The following is a 20,233-nucleotide window of genomic DNA, read 5'->3' as shown; positions in this document are numbered from 1 at the left end:
AAACACCACAAATCTTCCAAAAACTAACACCTTTTCTCAAACAGCATCAATAGCACAAACCACAGTTGATAAAACAAAAACTGTAACTCCAACCAAAATTTCTACAACAACTGGAGATCCAAATGCAACTGGAGCTTCAACAACAAAAATTCCTGGAAGTCCAAATTACAGTCCAATCGCAACTAGTGTAGCAACTTCAATTGAACCACCCACCACAACATTTTCTCAAACAAGTGGAAAACCAACCACAATAATTGCCCTGACTACAACCACAATAACACAAACAATCTCTGGAATGATGACCCCCACTGCATTTCAAACCAGCACAAGTCCACATGGAATGTATGTACACATTTTAATATTTGATTTTACGGTTGAGGTCCACCCGTTGAAATAGCGATCCAACCTTTCCTCCAATGGAAAATCCTAACGTTGCCTCCATTTGTTTCTGCAGCATGGGCTCGGTTTTCATCTGCATTCGGCTTGTGTTCGACACCATCAAGACCGTCCCCAGCGAGAGTGAGATTGTCACTATGGCCCAAACTCTCTTGGATGCTCGTCTATGGCAGATGAACGATACAGTGAAAGCGCCGAGCAACATGACGGACTTGAATGATCCAGTGAGAGTGCAGAATATTACTTATCAGCGTAAGTCACATGTCCACAAACCCTACCTTTACATATGACCCCTGAGAACACCATCTCTATTTAATTCACGATGCCTAGAAGGCCGTTTTACTGGTACATACGAAATGTTACAGATTTCATTTTCTTAACAGTTTATGTTAAGCAAGCACAATGAAATGAAGTTTTATTTATTCCTCAGAACTATCCGATCATTCCTTTGATATGACACTGGGCTATCGGATAAACAACGTGCACATTCCAGAAAACCCTGAACTCAGGAATGAGACATACAAACTCATCCAGGATGCAATCGACAAACTGGTGAGCTTTCTGCAGCAACCCTGAACATGCTAGTCACTGGTCAGCTGATCATAAGATTAAAGCTCACAAGGTAGTGAGGATGTCCTTATTGTTTATTCATTCTTTTTTAAACTTCTTTTTACGCTTTTTCCTCTGCTTTTTAGCTGAACCTAATGCTGATCCAACCTGAAGAAAATCCTTTCCACTTCCCGCAAGCAATTTTTACGTAAGTCCAAAACCTGGGTGCCTTGAATGATTTCCTATTGATTGTGAACAGAACTTTTTTGATAAAGATTAAATGAGGCAAGTTCCAGTCTTATCCTTGTTGTCAAATGTGTAAATGGTGTATATCATCAGCATGAAACCTCTTCCTTTTTTATTTTTCTACAGGATCACACCTAACCAGATTAATGCCACTGTGGGGTACGTCTATCAGAAAGGTGACATCAATGAGCCAAGCAAATTCTTAACTGCAGTCCTGAACGCTAGCGGTAGGTTTCTCCCTACAACATCAACAAGTGTTTTTACATTTGAATTTGTTGGAATAAAGTCCTTGATTGATTAGTTTCAGTCACTCATTGATGTTGTACTTTCAGGCCTGGCCACCACCACAGCCCCCACTACAACTGAACCTCTCACTACAACAGCTGTTCAGACAAGTGGAGAACCAACCACAACAACTGGCCCAATTGCAGCCACAATAACCCAAACAATCTCTGGAATGATGACCCCCACTGCATTTCAAACCAGCACAAGTCCACATGGAATGTATGTACACATTTTAATATTAGATTTTACGGTTGAGGTCCACCCGTTGAAATAGCGATCCAACGTTTCCTCCAATGGAAAATCCTAACGTTGCCTCCACGTGTTTCTGCAGCATGGGCTCGGTTTTCATCTGTATTCGGCTTGTGTTCGACACCATCAAGACCGTCCCCAGCGAGAGTGAGATTGTCACTATGGCCCAAACTCTCTTGGATGCTCGTCTATGGCAGATGAACGATACAGTGAAAGCGCCGAGCAACATGACGGACTTGAATGATCCAGTGAGAGTGCAGAATATTACTTATCAGCGTAAGTCACATGTCCACAAACCCTACCTTTACATCTGGCCCCTGAGACCACCATATCTATTTAATTCACGATACCTAGAAGGCCGTTTTACTGGTACATATGAAATGTTACAGATTTCATTTTCTTAACATTTTATGTTAAGCAAGCACAATGAAATGAAGTTTTATTTATTCCTCAGAACTATCCGATCATTCCTTTGTTATGACACTGGGCTATCGGATAAACGACGTGCACATTCCAGAAAACCCTGAACTCAGGAATGAGACATACAAACTCATCCAGGATGCAATCGACAAACTGGTGAGCTTTCTGCAGCAACCCTGTACATGCTAGTCACTGGTCAGCTGATCATAAGATTAAAGCTCACAAGGTAGTGAGGACGTCCTTATTGTTTATTCATTCTTTTTAAAACTTCTTTTTACGCTTTTTCCTCTGCTTTTCAGCTGAACCTAATGCTGATCCAACCTGAAGAAAATCCTTTCCACTTCCCGCAAGCAATTTTTACGTAAGTCCAAAACCTGGGTGCCTTGTATGTTTTCCTATTGATTATGAACAGACCTTTTTGATAAAGATTAATTGAGGCAAGTTCCAGTCTTATCCTTGTTGTCAAATGTGTAAATGGTGTATATCATCAGCATGAAACCTCTTCCTTTTTTATTTTCCTACAGGATCACACCTAACCAGATTAATGCCACTGTGGAGTACGTCTATCAGAAAGGTGACATCAATGAGCCAAGCAAATTCTTAACTGCAGTCCTGAACGCTAGCGGTAGGTTTCTCCCTACAACATCAACAAGTGTTTTTACATTTGAATTTGTTGGAATAAAGTCCTTGATTGGTTAGTTTCAGTCACTCATTGATGTTGTACTTTCAGGCCTGGCCACCACCACAGCCCCCACTACAACTGAACCTCTCACTACAACAGCTGTTCAGACAAGTGGAGAACCAACCACAACAACTGGCCCAATTGCAGCCACAATAACCCAAACAATCTCTGGAATGATGACCCCCACTGCATTTCAAACCAGCACAAGTCCACATGGAACGTATGTACACATTTTAATATTAGATTTAACGGTTGAGGTCCACCCGTTGAAATAGCGATCCAACCTTTCCTCCAATGGAAAATCCTAACGTTGCCTCCACGTGTTTCTGCAGCATGGGCTCGGTTTTCATCTGTATTCGGCTTGTGTTCGACACCATCAAGACCGTCCCCAGCGAGAGTGAGATTGTCACTATGGCCCAAACTCTCTTGGATGCTCGTCTATGGCAGATGAACGATACAGTGAAAGCGCCGAGCAACATGACGGACTTGAATGATCCAGTGAGAGTGCAGAATATTACTTATCAGCGTAAGTCACATGTCCACAAACCCTACCTTTACATCTGGCCCCTGAGACCACCATATCTATTTAATTCACGATACCTAGAAGGCCGTTTTACTGGTACATATGAAATGTTACAGATTTCATTTTCTTAACATTTTATGTTAAGCAAGCACAATGAAATGAAGTTTTATTTATTCCTCAGAACTATCCGATCATTCCTTTGTTATGACACTGGGCTATCGGATAAACGACGTGCACATTCCAGATAACCCTGAACTCAGGAATGAGACATACAAACTCATCCAGGATGCAATCGACAAGCTGGTGAGCTTTCTGCAGCAACCCTGTACATGCTAGTCACTGGTCAGCTGATCATAAGATTAAAGCTCACAAGGTAGTGAGGATGTCCTTATTGTTTATTCATTCTTTTTTAAACTTCTTTTTATGCTTTTTCCTCTGCTTTTTAGCTGAACCTAATGCTGATCCAACCTGAAGAAAATCCTTTCCACTTCCCGCAAGCAATTTTTACGTAAGTCCAAAACCTGGGTGCCTTGAATGATTTCCTATTGATTATGAACAGAACTTTTTTGATAACGATTAACTGAGGCAAGTTCCAGTCTTATCCTTGTTGTTAAATGTATGAATGGTGTATATCATCAGCATGAAACCTCTTCCTTTTTTATTTTCCTACAGGATCACACCTAACCAGATTAATTCCACTGTGGAGTACGTCTATCAGAAAGGTGACATCAATGAGCCAAGCAAATTCTTAACTGCAGTCCTGAATGCTAGCGGTAGGTTTCTCCCTACAACATCAACAAGTGTTTTTACATTTGAATTTGTTGGAATAAAGTCCTTGATTGGTTAGTTTCAGTCACTCATTGATGTTGTACTTTCAGGCCTGGCCCCCACCACAGCCCCCACTACAACTGAACCTCTCACTACAACAGCTGTTCAGACAACTGGAGAACCAACCACAACAACTGGCCCAATTGCAGCCACAATAACCCAAACAATCTCTGGAATGATGACCCCCACTGCATTTCAAACCAGCACAAGTCCACATGGAACGTATGTACACATTTTAATATTAGATTTTACGGTTGAGGTCCACCCGTTGAAATAGCGATCCAACGTTTCCTCCAATGGAAAATCCTAACGTTGCCTCCACGTGTTTCTGCAGCATGGGCTCGGTTTTCATCTGTATTCGGCTTGTGTTCGACACCATCAAGACCGTCCCCAGCGAGAGTGAGATTGTCACTATGGCCCAAACTCTCTTGGATGCTCGTCTATGGCAGATGAACGATACAGTGAAAGCGCCGAGCAACATGACGGACTTGAATGATCCAGTGAGAGTGCAGAATATTACTTATCAGCGTAAGTCACATGTCCACAAACCCGACCTTTACATCTGGCCCCTGAGACCACCATCTCTATTTGATTCACGATGCCTAGAAGGCCGTTTTACTGGTACATATGAAATGTTACAGATTTCATTTTCTTAACAGTTTATGTTAAGCAAGCACAATGAAATGAAGTTTTATTTATTCCTCAGAACTATCCGATCATTCCTTTGTTATGACACTGGGCTATCGGATAAACGACGTGCACATTCCAGAAAACCCTGAACTCAGGAATGAGACATACAAACTCATCCAGGATGCAATCGACAAACTGGTGAGCTTTCTGCAGCAACCCTGTACATGCTAGTCACTGGTCAGCTGATCATAAGATTAAAGCTCACAAGGTAGTGAGGATGTCCTTATTGTTTATTCATTCTTTTTTAAACTTCTTTTTACGCTTTTTCCTCTGCTTTTTAGCTGAACCTAATGCTGATCCAACCTGAAGAAAATCCTTTCCACTTCCCGCAAGCAATTTTTACGTAAGTCCAAAACCTGGGTGCCTTGAATGATTTCCTATTGATTAGTGAACAGAACTTTTTTGATAACGATTAACTGAGGCAAGTTCCAGTCATTTCCTTGTGGTCAAATGTATAAATGGTGTATATCATCAGCATGAAACCTCTTCCTTTTTTATTTTCCTACAGGATCACACCTAACCAGATTAATGCCACTGTGGAGTACGTCTATCAGAAAGGTGACATCAATGAGCCAAGCAAATTCTTAACTGCAGTCCTGAACGCTAGCGGTAGGTTTCTCCCTACAACATCAACAAGTGTTTTTACATTTGAATTTGTTGGAATAAAGTCCTTGATTGGTTAGTTTCAGTCACTCATTGATGTTGTACTTTCAGGCCTGGCCCCCACCACAGCCCCCACTACAACTGAACCTCTCACTACAACAGCTGTTCAGACAACTGGAGAACCAACCACAACAACTGCCCCAACTGCAGCCACAATAACCCAAACAATCTCTGGAATGATGACCCCCACTGCATTTCAAACCAGCACAAGTCCACATGGAACGTATGTACACATTTTAATATTTGATTTTACGGTTGAGGTTCACCCGTTGAAATAGCGATCCAACCTTTCCTCCAATGGAAAATGCTAACGTTGCCTCCACGTGTTTCTGCAGCATGGGCTCGGTTTTCATCTGTATTCGGCTTGTGTTCGACACCATCAAGACCGTCCCCAGCGAGAGTGAGATTGTCACTATGGCCCAAACTCTCTTGGATGCTCGTCTATGGCAGATGAACGATACAGTGAAAGCGCCGAGCAACATGACGGACTTGAATGATCCAGTGAGAGTGCAGAATATTACTTATCAGCGTAAGTCACATGTCCACAAACCCTACCTTTACATCTGGCTCCTGAGACCACCATCTCTATTTAATTCACGATGCCTAGAAGGCCGTTTTACTGGTACATATGAAATGTTACAGATTTCATTTTCTTAAGAGTTTATGTTAAGCAAGCACAATGAAATGAAGTTTTATTTATTCCTCAGAACTATCCGATCATTCCTTTGATATGACACTGGGCTATCGGATAAACGACGTGCACATTCCAGAAAACCCTGAACTCAGGAACGAGACATACAAACTCATCCAGGATGCAATCGACAAGCTGGTGAGCTTTCTGCAGGAACCCTGAACATGCTAGTCACTGGTCAGCTGATCATAAGATTAAAGCTCACAAGGTAGTGAGGATGTCCTTATTGTTTATTCATTCTTTTTTAAACTTCTTTTTACGCTTTTTCCTCTGCTTTTTAGCTGAACCTAATGCTGATCCAACCTGAAGAAAATCCTTTCCACTTCCCGCAAGCAATTTTTACGTAAGTCCAAAACCTGGGTGCCTTGAATGATTTCCTATTGATTGTGAACAGAACTTTTTTGATAAAGATTAAATGAGGCAAGTTCCAGTCTTATCCTTGTTGTCAAATGTGTAAATGGTGTATATCATCAGCATGAAACCTCTTCCTTTTTTATTTTTCTACAGGATCACACCTAACCAGATTAATGCCACTGTGGGGTACGTCTATCAGAAAGGTGACATCAATGAGCCAAGCAAATTCTTAACTGCAGTCCTGAACGCTAGCGGTAGGTTTCTCCCTACAACATCAACCAAGAAGTGTTTTTACATTTGAATTTGTTGGAATAAAGTCCTTGATTGGTTAGTTTCAGTCACTCATTGATGTTGTACTTTCAGGCCTGGCCCCCACCACAGCCCCCACTACAACTGAACCTCTCACTACAACAGCTGTTCAGACAACTGGAGAACCAACCACAACAACTGCCCCAACTGCAGCCACAATAACCCAAACAATCTCTGGAATGATGACCCCCACTGCATTTCAAACCAGCACAAGTCCACATGGAACTGTATGTACACATTTTAATATTTGATTTTACAGTTGAGGTCCACCCGTTGAAATAGCGATCCAACCTTTCCTCCAATGGAAAATCCTAACGTTGCCTCCACGTGTTTCTGCAGCATGGGCTCGGTTTTCATCTGTATTCGGCTTGTGTTCGACACCATCAAGACCGTCCCCAGCGAGAGTGAGATTGTCACTATGGCCCAAACTCTCTTGGATGCTCGTCTATGGCAGATGAACGATACAGTGAAAGCGCCGAGCAACATGACGGACTTGAATGATCCAGTGAGAGTGCAGAATATTACTTATCAGCGTAAGTCACATGTCCACAAACCCTACCTTTACATCTGGCCCCTGAGACCACCATATCTATTTAATTCACGATGCCTAGAAGGCCGTTTTACTGGTACATATGAAATGTTACAGATTTCATTTTCTTAACAGTTTTATGTTAAGCAAGCACAATGAAATGAAGTTTTATTTATTCCTCAGAACTATCCGATCATTCGTTTGATATGACACTGGGCTATCGGATAAACGACGTGCACATTCCAGAAAACCCTGAACTCAGGAATGAGACATACAAACTCATCCAGGATGCAATCGACAAACTGGTGAGCTTTCTGCAGCAACCCTGACATGCTAGTCACTGGTCAGCTGATCATAAGATTAAAGCTCACAAGGTAGTGAGGATGTCCTTATTGTTTATTCATTCTTTTTAAAACTTCTTTTTACGCTTTTTCCTCTGCTTTTTAGCTGAACCTAATGCTGATCCAACCTGAAGAAAATCCTTTCCACTTCCCGCAAGCAATTTTTACGTAAGTCCAAAACCTGGGTGCCTTGAATGATTTCCTATTGATTGTGAACAGAACTTTTTTGATAACGATTAACTGAGGCAAGTTCCAGTCATTTCCTTGTGGTTAAATGTATGAATGGTGTATATCATCAGCATGAAACCTCTTCCTTTTTTATTTCCTTCAGGATCACACCTAACCAGATTAATGCCACTGTGGAGTACGTCTATCAGAAAGGTGACATCAATGAGCCAAGCAAATTCTTAACTGCAGTCCTGAACGCTAGCGGTAGGTTTCTCCCTACAACATCAACAAGTGTTTTTTACATTTGAATTTGTTGGAATAAAGTCCTTGATTGGTTAGTTCAGTCACTCATTGATGTTGTACTTTCAGGCCTGGCCCCCACCACAGCCCCCACTACAATTGAACCTCTCGCTACAACAGCTGTTCAGACAACTGGAGAACCAACCACAACAACTGCCCCAACTGCAGCCACAATAACCCAAACAATCTCTGGAATGGATGACCCCCACTGCATTTCAAACCAGCACAAGTCCACATGGAACGTATGTACACATTTTAATATTTGATTTTACGGTTGAGGTTCCACCCGTTGAAATAGCGATCCAACCTTTCTCCAATGGAAAATCCTAACGTTGCCTCCACGTGTTTCTGCAGCATGGGCTCGGTTTTCATCTGTATTCGGCTTGTGTTCGACACCAGTCAAGACCGTTCCCCAGCGAGAGTGAGATTGTCACTATGGCCCAAACTCTCTTGGATGCTCGTCTATGGCAGATGAACGATACAGTGAAAGCACCGAGCAACATGACGGACTTGAATGATCCAGTGAGAGTGCAGAATATTACTTATCAGCGTAAGTCACATGTCCACAAACCCTACCTTTACATCTGGCCCCTGAGACCACCATATCTATTTAATTCACGATGCCTAGAAGGCCGTTTTACTGGTACATATGAAATGTTACAGATTTCATTTTCTTAACAGTTTATGTTAAGCAAGCACAATGAAATGAAGTTTTATTTATTCCTCAGAACTATCCGATCATTCCTTTGATATGACACTGGGCTACCGGATAAACGACGTGCACATTCCAGAAAACCCTGAACTCAGGAATGAGACATACAAACTCATCCAGGATGCAATCGACAAACTGGTGAGCTTTCTGCAGCAACCCTGAACATGCTAGTCACTGGTCAGCTGATCATAAGATTAAAGCTCACAAGGTAGTGAGGATGTCCTTATTGTTTATTCATTTCTTTTTTAAACTTCTTTTTACGCTTTTTCCTCTGCTTTTTAGCTGAACCTAATGCTGATCCAACCTAAGAAAATCCTTTCCACTTCCCGCAAGCAATTTTTACGTAAGTCCAAAACCTGGGTGCCTTGATGATTTCCTATTGATTGTGAACAGAACTTTTTGATAACGATTAACTGAGGCAAGTTCCAGTCTTATCCTTGTGGTCAAATGTAGTAATGGTGTATATCATCAGCATGAAACATCTTCCTTTTTTATTTTCCTTCAGGATCACACCTAACCAGATTAATGCCACTGTGGAGTACGTCTATCAGAAAGGTGACATCAATGAGCCAAGCAAATTCTTAACTGCAGTCCTGAACGCTAGCGGTAGGTTTCTCCCTACAACATCAACAAGTGTTTGTACATTTGAATTTGTTGAATAAAGTCCTTGATTAGTTAGTTTCAGTCACTCATTGATGTTGTACTTTCAGGCCTGGCCCCCACCACAGCCCCCACTACAATTGAACCTCTCGCTACAACAGCTGTTCAGACAACTGGAGAACCAACCACAACAACTGCCCAAACTGCAGCCACAATAACCCAAACAATCTCTGGAATGATGACCCCCACTGCATTTCAAACCAGCACAAGTCCACATGGAACGTATGTACACATTTTAATATTTGATTTTACGGTTGAGGTCCACCCGTTGAAATAGCGATCCAACCTTTCCTCCAATGGAAAATCCTAACGTTGCCTCCACATGTTTCTGCAGCATGGGCTCGGTTTTCATCTGTATTCGGCTTGTGTTCGACACCATCAAGACCGTCCCCAGCGAGAGTGAGATTGTCACTATGGCCCAAACTCTCTTGGATGCTCGTCTATGGCAGATGAACGATTACAGTGAAAGCGCCGAGGCAACATGACGGACTTGAATGATCCAGTGAGAGTGCAGAATATTACTTATCAGCGTAAGTCACATGTCCACAAACCCTACCTTTACATCTGGCCCCTGAGACCACCATATCTATTTAATTCACGATGCTAGAAGGCCGTTTTACTGGTACATATTGAAATGTTACAGATTTCATTTTCTTAACAGTTTATGTTAAGCAAGCACAATGAAATGAAGTTTTATTTATTCCTCAGAACTATCCGATCATTCCTTTGATATGACACTGGGCTATCGGATAAACGACGTGCACATTCCAGAAAACCCTGAACTCAGGAATGAGACATACAAACTCATCCAGGATGCAATCGATAAGCTGGTGAGCTTTCTGCAGGAACCCTGAACATGCTAGTCACTGGTCAGCTGATCATAAGATTAAAGCTCACAAGGTAGTGAGGATGTCTTATTGTTTATTCATTCTTTTTTAACTTCTTTTACGCTTTTTCCTCTGCTTTTTAGCTGAACCTAATGCTGATCCAACCTGAAGAAACTCCTTTCCACTTCCCGCAAGCAATTTTTACGTAAGTCCAAAACCTGGGTGCCTTGTAATGATTTCCTATTGATTAGTGAACAGAACTTTTTGATAAAGATTAACTGAGGCAAGTTCCAGTCTTATCCTTGTGGTTAAATGTATGAATGGTGTATATCATCAGCATGAAACCTCTTCCTTTTTTATTTTCCTACAGGATCACACCTAACCAGATTAATGCCACTGTGGAGTACGTCTATCAAAAAGGTGACATCAATGAGCCAAGCAAATTCTTAACTGCAGTCCTGAACTCTAGCGGTAGGTTTCTCCCTACAACATCAACAAGTGTTTTTACATTTGAATTTGTTGGAATAAAGTCCTTGATTGGTTAGTTTCAGTCACTCATTGATGTTGTACTTTCAGGCTTGGACCCCACCACAGCCCCCACTACAACTGAACCTCTCACTACAACAGCTGTTCAGACAACTGGAGAACCAACCACAACAACTGGCCCAACTGCAGCCACAATAACCCAAACAATCTCTGGAATGATGACCCCCACTGCATTTCAAACCAGCACAAGTCCACATGGAACGTATGTACACATTTTAATATTAGATTTTACGGTTGAGGTCCACCCGTTGAAATAGCGATCCAACGTTTCCTCCAATGGAAAATCCTAACGTTGCCTCCACGTGTTTCTGCAGCATGGGCTCGGTTTTCATCTGTATTCGGCTTGTGTTCGACACCATCAAGACCGTCCCCAGCGAGAGTGAGATTGTCACTATGGCCCAAACTCTCTTGGATGCTCGTCTATGGCAGATGAACGATACAGTGAAAGCGCCGAGCAACATGACGGACTTGAATGATCCAGTGAGAGTGCAGAATATTACTTATCAGCGTAAGTCACATGTCCACAAACCCGACCTTTACATCTGGCCCCTGAGACCACCATATCTATTTAATTCACGATGCCTAGAAGGCCGTTTTACTGGTACATATGAAATGTTACAGATTTCATTTCTTAACAGTTTATGTTAAGCAAGCACAATGAAATGAAGTTTTATTTATTCCTCAGAACTATCCGATCATTCCTTTGATATGACACTGGGCTATCCGGATAAACGACGTGCAGCATTCCAGAAAACCCTGAACTCAGGAATGAGACATACAAACTCATCCAGGATGCAATCGACAAACTGGTGAGCTTTCTGCAGCAACCCTGAACATCCTAGTCACTGGTCAGCTGATCATAAGATTAAAGCTCACAAGGTAGTGAGGATGTCCTTATTGTTTATTCATTTCTTTTTTAAACTTCTTTTTACGCTTTTTCCTCTGCTTTTTAGCTGAACCTAATGCTGATCCAACCTAAAGAAAATCCTTTCCACTTCCCGCAAGCAATTTTTACGTAAGTCCAAAACCTGGGTGCCTTGAATGATTTCCTATTGATTGTGAACAGAACTTTTTTGATAACGATTAACTGAGGCAAGTTCCAGTCTTATCATTGTGGTTAAATGTATGAATGGTGTATATCATCAGCATGAAACCTCTTCATTTTTTATTTTCCTTCAGGATCACACTTAACCAGATTAATGCCACTGTGGAGTACGTCTATCAGAAAGGTGACATCAATGAGCCAAGCAAATTCTTAACTGCAGTCCTGAACGCTAGCGGTAGGTTTCTCCCTACAACATCAACAAGTGTTTGTACATTTGAATTTGTTGGAATAAAGTCCTTGATTGGTTGGTTTCAGTCACTCATTGATGTTGTACTTTCAGGCCTGGCCCCCACCACAGCCCCCACTACAATTGAACCTCTTGCTACAACAGCTGTTCAGACAACTGGAGAACCAACCACAACAACTGGCCCAACTGCAGCCACAATAACCCAAACAATCTCTGGAATGATGACCCCCACTGCATTTCAAACCAGCACAAGTCCACATGGAACGTATGTACACATTTTAATATTAGATTTAACGGTTGAGGTCCACCCGTTGAAATAGCGATCCAACGTTTCCTCCAATGGAAAATCCTAACGTTGCCTCCACGTGTTTCTGCAGCATGGGCTCGGTTTTCATCTGTATTCGGCTTGTGTTCGACACCATCAAGACCGTCCCCAGCGAGAGTGAGATTGTCACTATGGCCCAAACTCTCTTGGATGCTCGTCTATGGCAGATGAACGATACAGTGAAAGCGCCGAGCAACATGACGGACTTGAATGATCCAGTGAGAGTGCAGAATATTACTTATCAGCGTAAGTCACATGTCCACAAACCCTACCTTTACATCTGGCCCCTGAGACCACCATCTCTATTTAATTCACGATGCCTAGAAGGCCGGTTTACTGGTACATATGAAATGTTACAGATTTCATTTTCTTAACAGTTTATGTTAAGCAAGCACAATGAAATGAAGTTTTATTTATTCCTCAGAACTATCCGATCATTCCTTTGATATGACACTGGGCTACCGGATAAACGACGTGCAGCATTCCAGAAAACCCTGAACTCAGGAATGAGACATACAAACTCATCCAGGATGCAATCGACAAAGCTGGTGAGCTTTCTGCAGCAACCCTGAACATGATAGTCACTGGTCAGCTGATCATAAGATTAAAGCTCACAAGGTAGTGAGGATGTCCTTATTGTTTATTCATTCTTTTTTAAACTTCTTTTTACGCTTTTTCCTCTGCTTTTTAGCTGAACCTAATGCTGATCCAACCTGAAGAAAATCCTTTCCACTTCCCGCAAGCAATTTTTACGTAAGTCCAAAACCTGGGTGCCTTGAATGATTTCCTATTGATTGTGAACAGAACTTTTTTGATAACGATTAACTGAGGCAAGTTCCAGTCTTATCCTTGTGGTTAAATGTATGAATGGTGTATATCATCAGCATGAAACATCTTCCTTTTTTATTTTCCTTCAGGATCACACCTAACCAGATTAATGCCACTGTGGAGTACGTCTATCAGAAAGGTGACATCAATGAGCCAAGCAAATTCTTAACTGCAGTCCTGAACGCTAGCGGTAGGTTTCTCCCTACAACATCAACAAGTGTTTTTACATTTGAATTTGTTGGAATAAAGTCCTTGATTGGTTAGTTTCAGTCACTCATTGATGTTGTACTTTCAGGCCTGGCCCCCACCACAGCCCTCACTACAACTGAACCTCTCACTAGAACAGCTGTTCAGACAACTGGAGAACCAACCACAACAACTGCCCAACTGCAGCCACAATAACCCAAACAATCTCTGGAATGATGACCCCCACTGCATTTCAAACCAGCACAAGTCCACATGGAACGTATGTACACATTTTAATATTAGATTTTACGGTTGAGGTCCACCCGTTGAAATAGCGATCCAACGTTTCCTCCAATGGAAAATCCTAACGTTGCCTCCACGTGTTTCTGCAGCATGGGCTCGGTTTTCATCTGTATTCGGCTTGTGTTCGACACCATCAAGACCGTCCCCAGCGAGAGTGAGATTGTCACTATGGCCCAAACTCTCTTGGATGCTCGTCTATGGCAGATGAACGATACAGTGAAAGCGCCGAGCAACATGACGGACTTGAATGATCCAGTGAGAGTGCAGAATATTACTTATCAGCGTAAGTCACATGTCCACAAACCCGACCTTTACATCTGGCCCCTGAGACCACCATATCTATTTAATTCACGATGCCTAGAAGGCCGTTTTACTGGTACATATGAAATGTTACAGATTTCATTTTCTTAACAGTTTATGTTAAGCAAGCACAATGAAATGAAGTTTTATTTATTCCTCAGAACTATCCGATCATTCCTTTGATATGACACTGGGCTATCGGATAAACGACGTGCACATTCCAGAAAACCCTGAACTCAGGAATGAGACATACAAACTCATCCAGGATGCAATCGACAAACTGGTGAGCTTTCTGCAGCAACCCTGAACATGATAGTCACTGGTCAGCTGATCATAAGATTAAAGCTCACAAGGTAGTGAGGATGTCCTTATTGTTTATTCATTCTTTTTTAAACTTCTTTTTACGCTTTTTCCTCTGCTTTTTAGCTGAACCTAATGCTGATCCAACCTGAAGAAAATCCTTTCCACTTCCCGCAAGCAATTTTTACGTAAGTCCAAAACCTGGGTGCCTTGAATGATTTCCTATTGATTGTGAACAGAACTTTTTTGATAAAGATTAACTGAGGCAAGTTCCAGTCTTATCCTTGTGGTTAAATGTATGAATGGTGTATATCATCAGCATGAAACCTCTTCCTTTTTTATTTTCCTTCAGGATCACACCTAACCAGATTAATGCCACTGTGGAGTACGTCTATCAGAAAGGTGACATCAATGAGCCAAGCAAATTCTTAACTGCAGTCCTGAACGCTAGCGGTAGGTTTCTCCCTACTACATCAACAAGTGTTTTTTCATTTGAATTTGTTGGAATAAAGTCCTTGATTGGTTAGTTTCAGTCACTCATTGATGTTGTACTTTCAGGCCTGGCCCCCACCACAGCCCCCACTACAACTGAACCTCTCACTACAACAGCTGTTCAGACAACTGGAGAACCAACCACAACTGCCCAACTGCAGCCACAATAACCCAAACAATCTCTGGAATGATGACCCCCACTGCATTTCAAACCAGCACAAGTCCACATGGAACGTATGTACACATTTTAATATTAGATTTTACGGTTGAGGTCCACCCGTTGAAATAGCGATCCAACGTTTCCTCCAATGGAAAATCCTAACGTTGCCTCCACGTGTTTCTGCAGCATGGGCTCGGTTTTCATCTGTATTCGGCTTGTGTTCGACACCATCAAGACCGTCCCCAGCGAGAGTGAGATTGTCACTATGGCCCAAACTCTCTTGGATGCTCGTCTATGGCAGATGAACGATACAGTGAAAGCGCCGAGCAACATGACGGACTTGAATGATCCAGTGAGAGTGCAGAATATTACTTATCAGCGTAAGTCACATGTCCACAAACCCGACCTTTACATCTGGCCCTGAGACCACCATATCTATTTAATTCACGATGCCTAGAAGGCCGTTTTACTGGTACATATGAAATGTTACAGATTTCATTTCTTAACAGTTTATGTTAAGCAAGCACAATGAAATGAAGTTTTATTTATTCCTCAGAACTATCCGATCATTCCTTTGATATGACACTGGGCTATCGGATAAACGACGTGCACATTCCAGAAAACCCTGAACTCAGGAATGAGACATACAAACTCATCCAGGATGCAATCGACAAACTGGTGAGCTTTCTGCAGCAACCCTGAACATGCTAGTCACTGGTCAGCTGATCATAAGATTAAAGCTCACAAGGTAGTGAGGATGTCCTTATTGTTTATTCATTCTTTTTTAAACTTCTTTTTACGCTTTTTCCTCTGCTTTTTAGCTGAACCTAATGCTGATCCAACCTGAAGAAAATCCTTTCCACTTCCCGCAAGCAATTTTTACGTAAGTCCAAAACCTGGGTGCCTTGAATGATTTCCTATTGATTGTGAACAGAACTTTTTTGATAAAGATTAACTGAGGCAAGTTCCAGTCTTATCCTTGTGGTTAAATGTATGAATGGTGTATATCATCAGCATGAAACCTCTTCCTTTTTTATTTTCCTACAGGATCACACTAACCAGATTAATGCCACTGTGGAGTACGTCTATCAGAAAGGTGACATCAATGAGCCAAGCAAATTCTTAACTGCAGTCCTGAACTCTAGCGGTAGGTTTCTCCCTACAACATCAACAAGTGTTTTTACATTTGAATTTGTTGGAATAAAGTCCTTGATTGGTTAGTTTCAGTCACTCATTGATGTTGTACTTTCAGGCCTGGCCCCACCACAGCCCCCACTACAACTGAACCTCTCACTAACAGCTGTTCAGACAATGGAGAACCAACCACAACAACTGCCCCAACTGCAGCCACAATAACCCAAACAATCTCGGAATGATGACCCCCACTGCATTTCAAACCAGCACAAGTCCACATGGAACGTATGTACACATTTTAATATTGATTTTAAGGGTGAGTCCACCGTTGAAATAGCGATCCAACGTTTCTCCAATGGAAAATCCTAACGTTGCCTCCACGTGTTTCTGCAGCATGGGCTCGGTTTTCATCTGTATTCGGCTTGTGTTCGACACCATCAAGACCGTCCCCAGCGAGAGTGAGATTGTCACTATGGCCCAAACTCTCTTGGATGTCGTCTATGGCAGATGAACGATACAGTGAAAGCGCCGAGCAACATGACGGACTTGAATGATCCAGTGAGAGTGCAGAATATTACTTATCAGCGTAAGTCACATGTCCACAAACCCGACCTTTACATCTGGCCCTGAGACCACCATATCTATTTAATTCACGATGCCTAGAAGGCCGTTTTACTGGTACATATGAAATGTTACAGATTTCATTTTCTTAACAGTTTATGTTAAGCAAGCACAATGAAATGAAGTTTTTTTATTCCTCAGAACTATCCGATCATTCCTTTGATATGCACTGGGCTACCGGATAAACGACGTGCACATTCCAGAAAACCCTGAACTCAGGAATGAGACATACAAACTCATCCAGGATGCAATCGACAAACTGGTGAGCTTTCTGCAGCAACCCTGAACATGCTAGTCACTGGTCAGCTGATCATAAGATTAAAGCTCACAAGGTAGTGAGGATGTCCTTATTGTTTATTCATTCTTTTTAAACTTCTTTTTCGCTTTTTCCTCTGCTTTTTAGCTGAACCTAATGCTGATCCAACCTGAAGAAAATCCTTTCCACTTCCCGCAAGCAATTTTTACGTAAGTCCAAAACCTGGGTGCCTTGAATGATTTCCTATTGATTGTGAACAGAACTTTTTTGATAAAGATTAAATGAGGCAAGTTCCAGTCTTATCCTTGTTGTCAAATGTGTAAATGGTGTATATCATCAGCATGAAACCTCTTCCTTTTTTATTTTCCTACAGGATCACACCTAACCAGATTAATGCCACTGTGGAGTACGTCTATCAGAAAGGTGACATCAATGAGCCAAGCAAATTCTTAACTGCAGTCCTGAACGCTAGCGGTAGGTTTCTCCCTACAACATCAACAAGTGTTTTTACATTTGAATTTGTTGGAATAAAGTCCTTGATTGGTTAGTTTCAGTCACTCATTGTTATTGTTCTTTCAGGCCTGGCACCCACCACAGCCCCCACTGCACCTGAACTTCCTGCTACTTCAGCTGCTCCAACTACTGGAGCACCAACCACAACAGTTGCGCCAAGTTCAGCTACAGTAGCGCCAACATTCTCTGGAATGATGACCTCAATTACATCTCCAAACAGCACAAGTCCGCTTAGCATGTATGTTCCCATTTTTATATTTAGATTTTACAGTTGGGGTCCACCTGTAGAAATAGCGATCCCAAGGTCTTCCAATGGACAAACTAATCTTGTCTTTTTGTCTTTCTGCAGCATTGGCGACGTGTTCATCTTTATTCAACTTGTGTTCCACACCATCATGCCTGTCCCCAGTGAACGCGAGATTCTCACTCTGGCTGACAAGCACTTCGATGCCCGTTTACGTCAACCGACCGTTCACTTGAGAACGCTGATCAGTGTAAAACAACTGAACAATCCAGTCAGAGTGCAGAACGTCACTTATCAAAGTAGGTCATGTTCACACACCACAACCTATCTTTACATCTGGCCTCTCCATCTTTTCTAATTCACAATGTCTAGGGGACAATTTTGCTTTTTCATATAAAAACTTTTTTTTTTTTTTTTTTGCCATAATTTTCTTTATCTTTTTCTCTCGGGGATGCTATTACCGCTGAAGAGTTCATGTTGAGCAAGTGGAATGAAATGAAGTACATTTTTTTTCCTCAGAACTATCCGATCATTCCTTTGATGTGAGGTTGGGCTATAAGATACCGGACGTGAGCATGCCGGAAAATGTTCAACAGAGGAACAATACATACAAACTCATCCAGGACTCCATCAACCAACTGGTGAGCTTTCTGCATACTATAATGGTCAGGAACCTAGTCCTGTATTCTCAGCAGCAGGCTATATTCCCTGGTGAAATACTGCTGTTGTATTTTTTTTTGCAAGGTACTTAGCCAAAATTGCTTCAGTATACCGTCTATACATCTGCATAAATGGGTACCCTTTAGAAATGCAAAAAAAGTTTTGGAAGTCACTGATAAATTACTGTAATGTAATGAGTAGGACTAGTCACTAATTCCAAAAGGACTGTATTTAAAAATGTAAGCTGTGTAAGTCACAAGAGTGCCTGCTAAATTCTTAAATTGTAACTGCAAGCTTTGGCTGTTTTTTTCCATTTAATCTTTTTAAAAACTTCACTGCTTAGTGCTAAAATATATTTGCCAGTGATTATTATGTGGACAGAAAGAATTTGATGCATTAAATGTATGTAAGTATGTATGTATGAAGTCTTTTTAAACTCCTCTGTTTCTGCTTTGACCATTTAGTTGAACATAATGCTGACCAAACCTGATGCAAATCCTTTCAACTTTCGGCAAGCAAATTATACGTAAGTCCCTAACCTGTGTGCCTTATATGACATCATGGTGATTAAAAACAAAACTGTTCTGACAAATATTTATGGAGGCAAGTTGCAAACCTGTCCTTGTGGTCAAATACAATAAAAGGTGTATTTCATCAGCATGAAGTCAAACTTCTATCAATTCTTCTTTTTTATGATCCTACAGGGATATGCCTAACCAGATTAATGCCAGTGTGGAGTACGTCTTTCAGCCAGATGACATCAAACAGCCAAGCGAATTCTTGATTGAAATACTGAAAGTTAGCGGTACGTTTTTCCCTACAACATCTGCAGCTGTTTTTTACATTTTAATTTTGATAAGCTGTGAATTACATCACATTAACTATATGCGATAAAACTTAATGCATCACCACTCATGAAAGGAATTCAGCCTGCTCCTTGTATTTACTTAGCAGAAGCATATTTTAGACAGTTTGGCAAGGATAGAGAGGGTCCCTCTTTGTGGACACAAACTGATTTACTGCAGGTCATGAAATGTGCAAACCAGGTAGGGGGCGATAACTGCTTTTGCTACCGAAGATGCCGAAATATGGCCCAGAATCTCTTTTTTTTGGTAGAATAAAGTCCCTGTTTGCCGCTCATTGATTTTGTACTTTTAGGCCTGGCTCCCACCGCTCCCCCTACTACAGCCCCCACCGCCGCAGCCCTTCCCCCAGCCCCTGTCACCACAAGCACCACCGCAGGCCCCACCACCACAAGCAGCCATGTTCTCCTGCTGATCACAAGTACTGCAGGCAGGTTCCCCGGATGGGCCCTGGCCATCATCATCCCCTGCGGTATCGCCATCATCCTCCTCCCCTTCTGGATCCTCCTTTGTGTAAGTACTGCAGTGTGTGTGTGTGTGTGTGTGTGTGTGTATGCGTATGCGTATGTGTGTGTGTGTGTGTTTGTGAGTATGTGCGTGTGCATGCATGCGTGTGTGTGTGTGTGTGTATGTGTCTGTGTGTGTGTGTGTGTGTGCATGTGCGTGTGTGTGTGTTGCATACATGTGCATGTGCCTGTGTGTGTGTGTGTGTATGCATGTGCCTGTGTGTGTGTGTGCATGTGCGTGTGTGTGTGTTTGTTGCATGCATGTGCATGTGCCTGTGTGTG

General features: G+C 41.9%; 2 protein-coding genes and 4 long non-coding RNA genes across 6 annotated transcripts; all 6 read left to right on the top strand.

Moving 5' to 3' along the window:
* Window positions 1-1,808: 1,808 nt before the first annotated feature.
* On the top strand, window positions 1,809-3,822 carry LOC118227465. Its single transcript, XM_035417962.1, has 7 exons — window positions 1,809-1,872; window positions 2,243-2,301; window positions 2,445-2,506; window positions 2,670-2,770; window positions 2,876-3,047; window positions 3,160-3,353; window positions 3,797-3,822. The coding sequence occupies exons 1-7, from the start codon at window positions 1,809-1,811 to the stop codon at window positions 3,820-3,822; spliced, it is 678 nt and encodes a 225-aa protein (XP_035273853.1).
* A 1,120-nt stretch (window positions 3,823-4,942) lies between these two features.
* Window positions 4,943-5,464, top strand: LOC118227200. The gene is made up of 3 exons (XR_004765203.1): window positions 4,943-5,006; window positions 5,150-5,211; window positions 5,377-5,464. It is a non-coding gene; the product is annotated as an uncharacterized LOC118227200 (long non-coding RNA).
* A 129-nt stretch (window positions 5,465-5,593) lies between these two features.
* On the top strand, window positions 5,594-6,319 carry LOC118227197. Its single transcript, XR_004765200.1, has 3 exons — window positions 5,594-5,754; window positions 5,867-6,060; window positions 6,239-6,319. It is a non-coding gene; the product is annotated as an uncharacterized LOC118227197 (long non-coding RNA).
* A 1,336-nt stretch (window positions 6,320-7,655) lies between these two features.
* On the top strand, window positions 7,656-8,174 carry LOC118227199. The gene is made up of 3 exons (XR_004765202.1): window positions 7,656-7,719; window positions 7,862-7,923; window positions 8,087-8,174. It is a non-coding gene; the product is annotated as an uncharacterized LOC118227199 (long non-coding RNA).
* A 5,631-nt stretch (window positions 8,175-13,805) lies between these two features.
* LOC118227464 lies at window positions 13,806-16,041 on the top strand. The gene is made up of 9 exons (XM_035417961.1): window positions 13,806-13,879; window positions 13,992-14,185; window positions 14,364-14,485; window positions 14,629-14,690; window positions 14,855-14,955; window positions 15,120-15,228; window positions 15,341-15,534; window positions 15,711-15,832; window positions 15,976-16,041. The coding sequence occupies exons 1-9, from the start codon at window positions 13,833-13,835 to the stop codon at window positions 16,039-16,041; spliced, it is 1,017 nt and encodes a 338-aa protein (XP_035273852.1). The 5' UTR covers window positions 13,806-13,832.
* Window positions 16,042-17,107: 1,066 nt separating this feature from the next.
* Window positions 17,108-17,626, top strand: LOC118227198. The gene is made up of 3 exons (XR_004765201.1): window positions 17,108-17,171; window positions 17,313-17,374; window positions 17,539-17,626. It is a non-coding gene; the product is annotated as an uncharacterized LOC118227198 (long non-coding RNA).
* Window positions 17,627-20,233: the final 2,607 nt, after the last annotated feature.

Source organism: Anguilla anguilla, chromosome 5 (genome assembly GCF_013347855.1).
Source record: "Anguilla anguilla isolate fAngAng1 chromosome 5, fAngAng1.pri, whole genome shotgun sequence".
NCBI lineage: Eukaryota > Metazoa > Chordata > Actinopteri > Anguilliformes > Anguillidae > Anguilla > Anguilla anguilla.
Note: the sequence above shows the minus strand (reverse complement) of the source record. Positions and strands in the feature narration are given on the sequence as shown.

Bases quoted from the DNA above. Each gene is read 5' to 3' on its own strand.
- LOC118227465 (XM_035417962.1), top strand. From the start codon at position 1,809: ATGGGCTCGGTTTTCATCTGTATTCGGCTTGTGTTCGACACCATCAAG. The intron at 2,507-2,669 runs GTAAGTCCAAAA...ATTTTCCTACAG, and splicing joins TTCCCGCAAGCAATTTTTAC to GATCACACCTAACCAGATTA. The intron at 3,048-3,159 runs GTATGTACACAT...GTGTTTCTGCAG, and splicing joins AGCACAAGTCCACATGGAAC to CATGGGCTCGGTTTTCATCT.
- LOC118227464 (XM_035417961.1), top strand. From the start codon at position 13,833: ATGATGACCCCCACTGCATTTCAAACCAGCACAAGTCCACATGGAAC. The intron at 13,880-13,991 runs GTATGTACACAT...GTGTTTCTGCAG, and splicing joins AGCACAAGTCCACATGGAAC to CATGGGCTCGGTTTTCATCT. The intron at 14,486-14,628 runs GTGAGCTTTCTG...TCTGCTTTTTAG, and splicing joins AGGATGCAATCGACAAACTG to CTGAACCTAATGCTGATCCA.